The sequence below is a fragment of the Pseudophryne corroboree genome, chromosome 11, assembly GCF_028390025.1.
Source record: "Pseudophryne corroboree isolate aPseCor3 chromosome 11, aPseCor3.hap2, whole genome shotgun sequence".
NCBI classification, from domain to species: Eukaryota; Metazoa; Chordata; class Amphibia; order Anura; family Myobatrachidae; genus Pseudophryne; species Pseudophryne corroboree.
The window spans coordinates 44,686,276-44,700,347 of record NC_086454.1 but is presented as its reverse complement, the minus strand read 5'-3'; the positions used below and the strand labels follow the sequence as shown (position 1 = coordinate 44,700,347).

The 14,072-nt window shown below is 42.9% G+C and overlaps 1 protein-coding gene and 1 pseudogene across 1 annotated transcript in view; one reads left to right on the top strand and one right to left on the bottom strand.

Moving 5' to 3' along the window:
* Positions 1 to 2,375: 2,375 nt before the first annotated feature.
* The window catches only part of OTOG (otogelin), a 416,567-nt gene continuing 404,870 nt past the window's right edge, over positions 2,376 to 14,072 (bottom strand). Inside the window, exons 52-55 of the mRNA XM_063944165.1 lie at positions 12,489 to 12,608; positions 6,292 to 6,337; positions 4,586 to 4,665; positions 2,376 to 3,725 (exon numbers count right to left, since the gene is read on the bottom strand). Of these exons, the coding sequence (XP_063800235.1) occupies positions 3,525 to 3,725; positions 4,586 to 4,665; positions 6,292 to 6,337; positions 12,489 to 12,608 (447 nt within the window). The 3' untranslated portion in view covers positions 2,376 to 3,524. The remainder of the gene's footprint in view (positions 3,726 to 4,585; positions 4,666 to 6,291; positions 6,338 to 12,488; positions 12,609 to 14,072) is intronic.
* On the top strand, positions 8,510 to 8,629 carry LOC134971435 (5S ribosomal RNA; annotated as a pseudogene).

Genomic DNA, 14,072 nt, shown 5'->3' with positions numbered 1-14,072 from the left:
GTTTGTCCACCCGCCTCTCGAGGCTTTGAAAAATGACAGTTAGGAGCTGATTGGCTGGTGCGTTATCACCTTGCGCTTATCACCGCTTTATCACTTCCTTATCCCTTCTCCAGGCTTAATACATCTGCCCCTATATTACACTACTGGCATGTTACTGATGTCTTCTGGATATCGGGGGTCACTCTGACAAGATCGCACGCTGCAGTTTATCGCAGCTGTGCGATCGGGTCAGAACTGTGCATGCGCCGCTGCCGCAGCGGGACGGCGCATGCCAGACGGCCAAAGGCCGTCGGGCCCCTACGACTGCCTCTGCCTGATTGACAGGCAGAGGCGGTCGCTGGGCGGGCGGAACGGCAGCGCTTGGCCACCGTTTTGTGGGCGCAGTCCGGCCAACGCAGGCGTGGCCAAACCGAACGGGGGGCGGGCCGCAGCGGCTGCGTGACATCACACGCAGCCGCTGCGGGCCGAGGAGCGATGAGTAGCTCCCCGGCCCGCATGCTAAAGCTGCGCTGGGTCGGGCGCTACTCTTGAAGTGCAAAGGCATCGCCGCAGTGCGGTGCCTTTGCACTTCTGCGGGGGGGGGGGGGGGGCGGCACTGACATGTGGGGCGGGATAGCCCTGTGCTGGGCGTCCCCCCGCATGTCAGTGTGAATGATCGTAGCTGTGCTAAATTTAGCACAGCTACGATCACCTCGGAATGACCCCCATCATCTCTATTATACTGTACTACTGATATTATACTGATCTATTCTGCGTATTCTTTGTGTTTAGCCATTCTATATATTATGTTACTGGTATATTAGTGATGTATTTGGTATTCTCTGTATTATACGGATGGAATTTTCTTGATGTATTCTATTATGTGTTGTATGTTTAACATGTTTGCTATATTATTGGTGTATCCTGGGTATTCTCTTTATTATGCGACTGACTTGTTAATTCTGAATATTGTCACTGGTATTATTTGTGTAATGCTTTTACTATATTGTTGCTGTATGTGGAATATTCTCTGTATTACATGACTTATTTTTCATTGATATATTCTGGGTGTTTTCTGTATCATGCTAACGATCTGTTATTATTGAAGTCTGGGTGTTCTATATTACGCTACTGGTCATTTATTGATGTGTACTGGTATTCTCTGTATTATAATACTTTTATTGATTTATTCTAGTGTTCTGTGTTATGTTATGGATGTATTGTTTGTCTAATACTATCCTCTGTATTAGGCTATTGATCTGTTATTCTCCCATCACGGCCTGACTCCTTGTACTAATATTGCAGCATGGCTAATTGTTTATGGTTTGCAATCCAAATCAATCAGACATTGCGCCTGTTACAGAGCTAAGAAAAGTCTGCTACATACAGTAGGGAGCTCATACCCCCAATTCTCTTGTAGCAACAAAAGCAGGCATTGTCCTGTAGCAGGATATAATGTCAGTGTGTTGGATCTGCTCCCCCAAGTGTCTGTGCGCCCAGGCAGATGCCTCTACTGCCTGCCCGGCATAACCACCTGCTCCTAAAGGGCTGAATGTAAGCTGCTGTTCTGCGTGATTCCTGGAAGAGCGGAGAGTCTGATGGACACAGGTTACAGCGTAAGCCGCTTTACTCGCTACGGAAAGACACCCCAACGAGCCTCATTGTACATCATTATTTTTATTTTCAACAAAATGTGCATTGCGATCCGAGACTCTGACCACACAAAATAACTTAACAAAAGTCAAGCTTAGTACAACAGTTTTCACATGTTCACAACTTGTCAATAGTCTCTCTCTCTGCCAGACGCATAACGTGGATTGTTAGCTCTGCGGGGTAGTGGCCCATGAACAGTTTTCCCTTGTTTACTTTAGAATAGAATCTTTCTCCAGATTGATACTGTACAGTAATTAATAAGTTATACTGTAGGTGGCATAAATGAGAGGTGAAGCTTGGCTCTATTGCGTTATATTTCTGCCATTTTCCTGTTGACATTTAGGATACCAATGAGGCAGCACCATCTGTAGGCCAGAAGGTCTTATCATCTGAAAGCTCTCTGTAGAGCGCCTCCTGCAGAGTACAACACTGTACTGCGCCAAAATATTATTCTTTCCAGATACAATTGGCCTAATTCTGAGTTGATCGCAGCAGCAACTTTGTTAGCAGTTGGACAAAACCATGTGCACTGCAGGGGGGGGCAGATATAAAATGTGCAGAGAGAGTTAGATTTGGGTGGGGTGTATTCAAACTGAAATCTAAATTGCAGTGTAAAAATAAAGCAGCCAGTATTTACCCTGCACAGAAACAAAATAACCCATCCAAATCTAACTCTCTCTGCAAATGTTATATCTGCCCCCCCCCTGCAGTGCACATGGTTTTGCCCAACTGCTAACAAATTTGCTGCTGCGATCAACTCAGAATTACCCCCAATATGTGAGACTGGTTCATACCTTAAACCAGTGTTTCCCAAACTATGACATTACAGTGCAGGTCCTAAGGACCTCAGTCAATTTGATTTAACCATCTGGACTCAAGCATGGCTATCCTTAAAACCTGGACTGTAGAGGCGGAGATTGGGAATCTCTGCCTTAAACAATATTTGTAACATGATTTCCACCTATGGGGTAAAGGGATTGGTCCAGCCTAGGCACATGTATTATAAATACAGGTTCACTGTCCAGAAACCATTACAAGGTGTCATTCAATACAGCTGGCCTCATTTGCCCTTCAGAGAGCCTTGACCAAAAGAATGAAATGGAATCTTCTGGAACACTCATTTTGCCCCAGTTTATTAAAACTGTAACACTGCAGGAGGGCCTGGCCCTGATACCAAATATAGTGGACAGATTGCATTGTGAGGGAGGGGTGTATGGAAAGTGGAGACCGATTAAAGCATTGTCCTTGGCCCTGTATTCTAGAGCTGTCTGGCCAATCTGCAGAGTGATCTCTTGATCCACAATTCAGTCCTGGATACCCAGAGGCAGTAAATGGGTCCACGGTGGCAGGATGACTGTTGTACACCCTGATGGAGCTATGCCAATAACCAGTGTAATCTGATGCTTTTCTCACTGGTACCGTATCTCCATACTCAGGCTTCCCAAATGGACTGTGCTTGGCACAAAGGTCACGGACACACGTGCAGAGGCTTTGGCCAATGTGTAATGTCGTACATAACAGCATTTCTGTCTTGACCTAAGTGTAGATGACTGTTCAGGAAATAACTGGACACCACGCAAAGGGATGACAAAGTTTTCATCACAAATTTGGCTTAAAGGGTTTTACACAAAAAGTTGAGGTTCTCCTAAAACACTAACAAGGCAGAAGCTAAAAACGTCTCCACGTATCTCCTAATTCCGATTGATAAAAATGTCCTTCACAGGCATTGGCACTTGTCTTTAGAAATGGGGCTCGGGGACAGAGGCTGGAGGAGGCAGAGGGGCATAAAAGTCTTAATTTGACACAAAAAAAGTATTTTGAGATCAGAGGGCAGTTATCAAGAACAGTGCGGAGTTTTGTGCGGTGGGTGTTACATTCTGGGGAAACCGGATTCATGACCACTGGCAGGAACAGTCCGTGGGTTCCTGGATGGAATAATTGACCCAGGTTGAGTTGCTGCTGCAATATAACTGCACGACCCGTCTTTGTAGCCCCAGCTCCCGGCAGCACTTGCAGAAGCGGGCGTATGTATTTATGTTGTAGTTATAGATGCTGGCGGACGGGCACTTTCCGTCACAAGACACAATGTTCACCTGAGGCGAAGTAAGAGTTTATTTAGTGATTGGGAGAGAATACATTCAGTCACAAAATCTGTCACAGATTGCGGATGATCTGCACCAAGTATGGGCAACCTGTGACTCTCCAGCTGTTGTGAAACTACACATCCCAGCATGCCTTGCCACAGCTTTAGCATTCCTTAATAGCAAAACGGTGGCAGGGCATGATGGGACTTGTAGTTTTACAACAGCTGAGAGCCACAGGTTGGCCTGGCCTGTTCTACACCTTTAATTTTTGCATTCACTGACAGCTTTGATCAGTGCGTGTGGAGGCCAGTTACATGCTGCATCTTATAAAGGTGCAGAGTTTATTTACAAGTCTCTGAAGGGTGCATCAATAAACTGCATTCCCACCATGTGTGACCAGGCCAGAGTTTAATGCAGGAACCGCCAGTAAAACAGAGAGGGCTCAGAACACATGCAGGTATAAATCACACACAGCTTCAAGGCCGCCATTGTCAGTGACTATCAGGTTTTACAGAGTCATTTCACGGCACGCTACAGACTTCTGCAGATTCTCTGAGGAGATCACGTCTGCCTGGCCTTCCTGTCTATCAGTATAGTCCCTATTCATAGTACATACAGTATAATGCAGGGTAATAGGCAGACACTCTACTAATATGCAGATTATACAGTACAGTGGTGCTTGAAAGTTTGTGAACCCTTCAGAAATGTCTATATTTCTGCTGAAATTTGGCACAAAGCACCACTGTATATGAGCTATATTTTAAATTACAAATAGCACAAATTAGCTGCACTTTTGTGTTAGCACCACTGCTGATTCTAAGTTACAGTGTCAGAGGTGGCAGAGAGGTCACATGGTTGGAGCCACTTACTGGGGTGTTACTTCTGCAGTCGTTCTTCCTGATCGTCATCCGAACAGTCACCCTCTTACAGAACTTTCCGTCTTCCTTACCTGAAAGTAAGGTAGTGACTGGTTAGTGTATGCATGTTACTTATCACCACACACACATTGGGGGTGATTCCGAGTTGTTCGCTCGCTAGCTACTTTTTGCAGAAATGCACACGCTAAGCCGCCGCCTACTGGGAGTGAATCTTAGCTTTGCAGAATTGCGAACGAAAGATTAGCAGAATTGCGAATAGAAATTTCTTTGCAGTTTCTGAGTAGCTCGAGACTTACTCTGCCACTGCGATCAGTTCAGTCCTTTTCGTTCCTGGTTTGACGTCACAAACACACCCAGCGTTCGTCCAGACACTCCCCCGTTTCTCCAGCCACTCCCGCGTTTTTCCCCGAAACGCCTGTGTTTTTTCGCACACTCCCATAAAACGGCCAGATTCCGCCCAGAAACACCCACTTCCTGTCAATCACACTACGATCAGCAGAACGATGAAAAAACTTTGTTAGGCCGTGAGTAAAAAAACCAAACTTTTGTGCAAATTTACTTGGCGCAGCCGAACTGCGAACATTGCGCATGCGCAGTTTGCGACTAATCGCTCCGATGCGAAGAAAAATAACGAGCGAACAATTCGGAATGAGGGCCATTACACTAACACTACTGAGAAAAATGTCACCATTGAAATTGATTGCTAAAGTCATTTATTTCACCTTCTGGAACACAATAGTTTTAGATTAGGAAAGCGCACAAGTAATATATTATTTGTAGAGAACGGCAATATAAAAGAGGATGATGGAGCGGCTGAGTGACCAACACAGCTGCAGGTAGGTGCATTGTGTGTTGAGATCACAGCAGAGAGTTCTGATTAAGTAAGGTGGGCAATCTGCCAGGGTGTGGTATATCAGATAGACAGTCAATAGATAGACACCACATGAATTAGACAGACATTAGGTCTACAGGGTCAAAAGGTAGACATGAAAATGGTCGACATAAAAAAGTAGACAACTTTTTTTGCATTTTTGGGGTTTGTGTGGATAGTTTTTTCATCTGGGACCCCAATTGTAGAAAGGCATCCCCTTGCGCGGCTTGCTTTGCTCGCTACGCTCGCAACAAGGTTTATAACCAACTCTATGCCAACATGGATAGAGAAGGTATGAAAAAGTCAAAATACATGTAAAAAAACAAAAAAAAAACCTGTCTTCCTTTTTTATGTCGACCATTTTCATGTCAACCTTTTGACTGTCTACCTTTTGACCATGCCGACATTTTGTACTGTCTACCTTTTTCATGTTGACCTTTTGACTCTGTCGACCAAATGTCTGTCTAAAATATGGTGTCTATCTGTTGACTGTCTAACTAGACACTGTGGGGTAAATTTACTAAGGTGGGAGTTTTTTAGAACTAGTGATGTTTCCCATAGCAACCAATCAGATTCTACTTAACATTTATCAAGCTGCTTCTAGAAGATAATAGATAGAATCTGATTGGTTGCTATAGGCAACATCACCAGTTCTAAAAACCTCCCACCTTAGTAAATTTACCCCCTGTCTATCTATCATCCGGATACCAACTGCCATGTCTAACCAATATTTTGCAGAGCATGCAATGGTATGTGTGGCACAAGGTTCTGGGCTCACTTTATGTACGAGCGCAATAGGTGCCGATGTATAAACTTATTTACTTACAGGTTTTACAGCATCCATCTAAGAACGACACAACATATCCTCCCATCTGGAAGGAAGAAAGACATTATAAAGAAAGAATCTTGGTGGTCCTGAGTAGACCCCCAGTGCAATAAGTAAATAAATAAAAACTCTGTATTAGACTGAGACTCATGCACTAACCCCAATATCTCTCATTCTGTGAGCATGTTACACGTATACAAATAGCCAAATGCTACATGTGAATGTAAGCGTCATGTACAGATGTGTACTGTAATATGATGCACATCTGACAGTGGGCCTAATGCAGAGCCGATCGCAGCAGCAAATTTGTTAGTAGTTGGGCAAAACCATGTGCACTGCAGGTGGGGCAGATGTAACATGTGCAGAGAGAGTTAGATTTGGGTGGGGTGTTCAAACTGAAATCTAAATTTCAGTGTAAAAATAAAGCAGCCAGTATTTACCCTGCACAGAAACAAAATAACCCTCCCAAATCGAACTCTCTCTGCACATGTTACATCTGCCCCACCTGCAGTGCACATGGTTTTTCCCAACTGCTAACAAATGTGCTGCTGCGATCAACTCTGAATTACCCCCAATATCCAGAGCTACACGTAACTTGCGCTTGAGGCCCCTTCCCCAGGTGGGGCGTATCATGTATAACCGTGTGGGAGTTCCGTAAGGTAAGGACATGCAAACTACATAAGTCTTCTAGAGACTCATCCTGTTGGCAGTTGGATACATCTCTAGGAGACGTATCTTTAATTCATCTCCAAGGCTGCTGGAAAGATAGGTCATGATGATGATAGTAGCTCCTGCCCCAAATCAATAACTGGCACCAGCACTATAGCATCGGGCTAGTTCCCATTAAAGTAGGGGGGTAACAAGCAGCGTGGGGTTAGCCGGGTTGGTATCGGGAAACTGGCGTCCGGAATCTCAGAGGTCACCATACCGAACCTGGGATCCCAGTCCCCAGATTGCCGGGAGCGGGGGGCACAAGGAAGCCCCCTGCGGGCTCAGTGGTTTGCCACAGGTTCTATTCCCACTCTATGTGTATCATGGACAAGTGGGAATAGTCCCTGTCGGGCTGGGCAGAGATTGGGATTCCGGCGTCGGTATAGTGACCGGCGGGATCCCGACCGCGATCCCGCCGGTCACACAACTTCATCCCCGTTAGCCATGCTAAGGCATTAAGCAGCCTGGGCTGGGACACACTATAACAGGGACACCTGCACAGTGACGTCCTGCTATCCACAGAGCTCCAATCTGATCAGCACACGGTAGGAGTCTCTTGGTGTGGAATGGGGAATCCCCTTCCTCCTTGAAGCAGCCAACCCTTGTTGAATAGAACCAGGGGTCTTCCAGACGCCTGTGGGGCCGTGGGTGCCAGGATGATGGTAATTTGATCAATGACAGAAATACAACTGCTCAGCCAATTACAGGCCTTTTCCCACACTGGCTGTTTGGGATTGGCTGAGCAGCTGTCCACCATCCATTTAAATTGAGGACAATAAAACGGAGGCTACAGCCACATGCCAAACATTGGGTTGTACTGTAGCTTCAATAAGAGTGCATTGTAGATAACAAGTCAAATCCATAGTCCAAACTATTGTAGTCTCGTCTGGACAATCTGTTAATGTACAGTATGGGAGCAAACGACCATTCACTCCCAATATCCCAAAAATGGACAAAAACAGTTGTTCAGATAAATTGGATAAACTGTTTTCCAGTGTTTACCAGATTTTCATTCCAGTAAACACAAAAAGAGCAGGAAGACAGTAGACTCTTGTTGGGGAGCACTCAGTTTCAGACGCACAGATGTATATATCATTGATTGGAAGATTACATCAGCTCCAGCTATAACTGTATATATTTTTTGGCATATGAATTGCTGTATATAGCATTTGACTGGAGGATTGCTTTAACTCCAGCTACATGGAAACTCTATACATGATTCATTATACTTATGTGGTATCTAACATTAATCCAAGTCAGTGTGTTTCTTCACCACTTGTGTAGGGTATATATTAATACCCCCTGCACTTTTATGTGTGATTATTAATATATATGTGAAGATACTTTCCTGTTTTAAATTACTACACAAATTATTTTCTTTCATAAGTGGATCCCCTCCTCTTCTCCCCTTTATTGTTTAAATCGAGTGACAACATATTTTCACCTTTTTACCAATTATCTGGGTGTGCTATCACTGTCTGTTCAGACGAGAGGGCTAAGTGCAGCATATTGCGGGCATACCCCACTGGAGATGACCAATCTCATCTGATCCTGGAAGCCAAGCAGTGGAGGGCCAGGTCAGTACTTGGATGGGAGACCACCTTGGAACACCCTGGTACTGCAACTCATTGCTGCATGTTAGATCCACTTGTTACCAACAGGGAGCACTATAGACCAATGAGATATTTTTCTTCGGATTTATGACCTATGATTCAACTTCCTGCAATAACCTTTTTCTAAAATTTCTTATGAATAAATGATGGTCATACAAATACATAATTTTTCCAATATAAAGATACCACTTTATTGAGTACACTCTGGTATTACACCAATTACAGCACGAGGAATCCGGCTGAGTGTTTATCATAGCCTAGGCTATTTATTATATTTAATTTATTTTTACTAATTCGCACATACTGGCAAAATTGGAACTTCATATTATTAATAGCAAATTAATAAAAATTCTTATGATCTTAACAGATTTTTATGATATACATCTGTGCGTCTGAAACTGAGTGCTCCCCAACAAGAGTCTACTGTCTTCCTGCTCTTTTTGTGTTTACTCTAATACATTTTTGACTCAGGGGAGCACCACTGTTGGTTAACCTATATACACCTTATAGACAATAAAAAGTCTCCAGGTGCATGGTTACCCAATTATGAAGTAATTTCATTGACCGTTATCAGTTTTTTCAGACGACTATTATCACTTATTCACTACAATTTTCTAATCTGCGCAGTTCCCCCCATAACCATTTTCTAACCAGATTTTCATTCCAACCAGAAAGATTGGACAGATAATCTTATAGTGTGTATCCAGCTTTATTCTGGATTTTAAATTGCAGATATCTTAAAATGTGTACAACTAAATATACAGATGAAGAAGTGTCAGGACATATTTTGTCTTCTACTTTCGGGACTCTATCACCAGGTGTAGAGTGATTTATCTGTATATTGCCTGGATTATACCAGGACACGGCCCTATACAATAGGCCACCTTTTGGAGCACTTATTTTCAATAAATAATATAGCTCATTCTATATACTCAGTCAACTGTTTATCAGCTTCTATAGAACAAATGTCAGCCCACACCCATTACCGTTTCTGCCGGGTGATACGTCCGTGATATATTTCACCTGTGGATCTGATCATTATTCATTATTTAAAGCAGTTACGTTTCAGCGACCCCAGAACACAGCGGAATAAGAATACACAACTGCCCCATGCAGCTACAATGCACCAGCATACTAGTGAAGCACAAACTGACATGATTATAGCGGCGATATAAAAAAGAATACTACTAATAAAGCACAATTCACATATTTAGCAGCTTAGTATTGTTAAAAGGAAACTATCATCAAGAAATGTATCTATGCAGGGTATCCGGACTCACATAACAGTGAATGTATCTATGCAGAGTGTACAGGCTCATATAATAGTGATTATATCTATGCGGGGTATACGGGCTCTTATAATAGTGCACACAGCACATGTTTTACATTTCACCATGGATGGTTTTGCTGTCACTGTTGGAAATAAGTGAAAGTTGCTGACTGCGCCAAGTGAGATCTGAGCTCACACACTCCCAAATGTCCCGCCAGCCTCTGCAGTTACAGTTGCCTTCAGTGTAGCTATGTGAATATGATGGAGTTGTATAACCATCAGGCTTCATTTACTCAGGTTTCCGCAGTGTTTCACACTAAGGGGCATATCCAATTGGCTGCGATATTTCCTGCGGGATAATGAACACGGATATTGAGACCACTTTCCCATTCCTATACGTGCTCCCAATTGCCGCATTATCCAATAGAAGGAAATTGCTCACAAGTTTTTTTCTGGCAAATGTTCGCAGAAGATTTTCAATGGTTTTTTTTGGGGACTGAGGGTGAGGGGGGGGGGGGGGGCGGTAGTGGGGGGGTGCATTAGGGTTTTTGGTACCCTAATAAAATGTAAATAAATATTGGATAACAGTATGGAGGGTTTTGTTTTTTATTGTCCCAAAGACAAATACTTTGTACTTTTAAAATGCTTCAAATGGCTGCTTTGTGCATTAAAAAAAAAAGTTAATGATCAAATACCCTTTTTTTTTCATTTAAATAATAACTAATAGTATGAAACGATTTGGGGGCAATTTGTGGGCCTTAAACATTTTAGTAAAAAGTTGTACAAAAAATGATACAAAAATATATATTGTCATTTAAAGAAATAATTTAGGTAAATTTGGGGTGCATTAAAATATTGGGGTAATTTGAGACCAATTTTTTCATATTTCCCAATTAAGCAATCTGAAAACTTCCAACTGACTGATTAGTACTAGGGAGGTGTACCAGAGGTTCAGAACCAAGGGGGTCATTCCGAGTTGATCGCTAGTTGAAAATGTTTGCTGCGCAGCGATGATGCAAAAAAACTGCACTTCTGCGCATGCGTATGCAGCACAATGTGCACGGGCAACATACTTTCACAACAGCCGATGTAGTTTCACACAAGGTCTAGCGAAGCTTTTCAGTCGCACTGCTGGCCGCAGAGTGATTGACATGAAGTGGGCGTTTCTGGGTGTCAACTGACCGCTTCCAGGGAGTGTTCGGAAAAACGCAGGCATGCCAGGAAAAACGCAGGCGTGGCTGGGAGAACGCAGGGCGTGTTCGTGACATCAAAACAGGAACTGAACAGTCTGAAGCGATCGCAAGCGCTGAGTAGGTCTGAAGCTACTCTGAAGCTGCACAATTTTTATTTGGAGCCGCTGTGCGATCCTTTCGTATGCACTTCTGCTAAGCTAAAATACACTCCCAGAGGGCGGCGGCATAGCGTTTGCATGGCTGCTACAAACAGCTAGCGAGCGATCAACTTGGAATGACCCCCCAAGTCCTGACATTTTTACCTTAACATAGGGATTTTTCTCAATTTTGCACCTGCTCTGGGGCTGAGAGAGAAAAGCTGCATTAATTGCTATAGAAACTGGCCCTAGTGAATTTCTCGAAGCCAACCGAACAGGAAAAACTTTGTGCCGCGGGAATTTTTTTTATTTTGCTTTTGATTGGATATGCCTCTAAGAGTACTTTCCACATGCTGAAAATGGTCAAATAATAAAAATAAAAAAATGAGTATTTGCTAAACCCCTTGGTGACTTCTCTCTCTCTCTCTCTCTCTCCACATGGGCGACCGCTATGAATAAGTCATCAATCTGCGCTCACCTTAATAGAAGGTGCGTACAGACCGACTACTCACCAAGGGGTTACAGATTTTCTGAGCATTCACATCGAACGCCCATCAATATGACATACGCCTTATAGGAGCGCATTCATACGAGACCTCAGTCAGCAGAAACAGCAGTAATGGTTCATGACTCGTGCCCATTGCGGTTCTACTCTGCATAATGTAACTGTCTCGTATGATAGTTTCCCTTTAATGCCCAACTAGGATTGCAGATTAGAAGATCACATACGGAATATACATCCAGATTACTGCACAGGAACAGCTGCAGCTATGCACATAGGGGAGGACTGGTGAGGGGACCAATGGGGCTCTTATATCACATAGCTATATTATTGCACAGAGAAGGGCTGGGATACCCGTGTGTCACACCCAGCCGTGTATAGTCACAACAAAGATCATATACAGCCTCCTGATCTGGGCCAGCCCAAGCCTTATGTAGACTATAAAGGCTGAGTCACCATGGTTGTATTGCTACCCCTCTACTCCTTTCCTTAATCCCTGTTACTATATACACACACAAGTCTGTACCGTGGTAGGATGGGTTCCTGAGTTGCACAACCCCCCCTCTTTCACCTACCCCCGGCCAATGTTTACAGCCCTTCTCTGAATTGTATACACTTCAGCCACATTAATTGGAGCAAATGAATCGTCTTCCCCGAGTTTGCCACGGATTTTACCAGATTGCATGAAACGTGGTTACAGTCAGCCTCTCCCAGTCTGGCTAAGCGCGAGTTAGTAATGAGCTGTATACTATGTTAGGAACAAACACTGACCTTCACACATTCTGTCTCATTAAATGGGGGGCAGTTGATGGCTGATGTGACTAACACTGGTCCTACTGCTGTGTTTGTGCAGTCATATCTGACACACTTAGAGATCCAGGAAGTACCGGGCTACATAAAAGGTGAAAAAGAACATAGAATACACAATATAAACAGGAACTGTTGTGTATGGAGACTCCTCTCCCTCCTTCCTCGGTACAGTGTAAGGGAAGTATAGACCAATTGCACACCAATCTCTTATCAACCACCGGATTGCAAAATTGGAAACCATCTGCCCTTCTGTCTATAAGGGGTATATTAACTAAGGTGCGGGTTTTTAGAAGTGGTGATGTTGCCCGTAGCAACCATTCAGATTCAAGCTATTATATTCTAAAAGGTGCTAGATAAATAAGTGGAATCTGATTGGTTGCTAAGGGCAACATCTCCACTTCTAAAAACCCACACCATAGTAAATATACCCCTAAGAGTGCTAAATGTGCACTGATTACAGGTGTAAGTGTAGTCAGGATTAGAACAGTGCTAGCTACATAGAAGGTTTGGCGTTTCAGAGGTGAGGAGCAGTCAGAGAGGGAATTAGAAGTGTATGGGGAATTCTATTACAGATCACTTGTTTGAGTATCCTATGAGTGACTCAGTGAATAACATTAATATTCTATTACAGATCACTCATGTAACATATCCTGTGAGTCAGTGAATGACATTAATATTCTATTACAGATCACTCGTGTGACATATCCTGTGAGTCAGTGAATTACATTAATAGTGCAATCTATTACAGATAACTCGTGTAACGTATCCTGTGAGTCAGTGAATGACATTAATAGTGCAATCTATTACAGATTACATGTGTAACGTATCCTGTGAGTCAGTGTATGACATTAATAGTGTAATCTATTACAGATCACTTGTGTAATGTATCCTGTGAGTAAGTCAGTGAATGACATTAATATTCTATTACAGATCACTCGTGTAACATATCCTGTGAGTCAGTGAATTACATTAATAGTGCAATCTATTACAGATCACTCATGTAACGTATCCTGTGAGTCAGTGAATTACATTAATAGTGCAATCTATTACAGATCACTCATGTAACGTATCCTGTGAGTCAGTGAATTACATTAATAGTGCAATCTATTACAGATAACTCGTGTAACGTATCCTGTGAGTCAGTGAATTACATTAATAGTGCAATCTATTACAGATTACATGTGTAACGTATCCTGCGAGTCAGTGTATGACATTAATAGTGCAATCTATTACAGATAACTCGTGTAACGTATCCTGTGAGTCAGTGAATTACATTAGGTGTAATCTATTACAGATCACTTGTGTAACGTATCCTGTGAGTAAGTCAGTGAATGACATTAATAGTGCATTCTATTATAGATCACTCGTGTAACGTATCCTGTGAGTCAGTGAATTACATTAAGTGTAATCTATTACAGATCACTTGTGTAATGTATCCTGTGAGTGAGTCAGTTAATTACATTAATAATGTATTCTATTACAGATCACTCGTGTAACATATACTGTGAGTCAGTGAATGACATGAAAAATAGTGCAATCTATTAC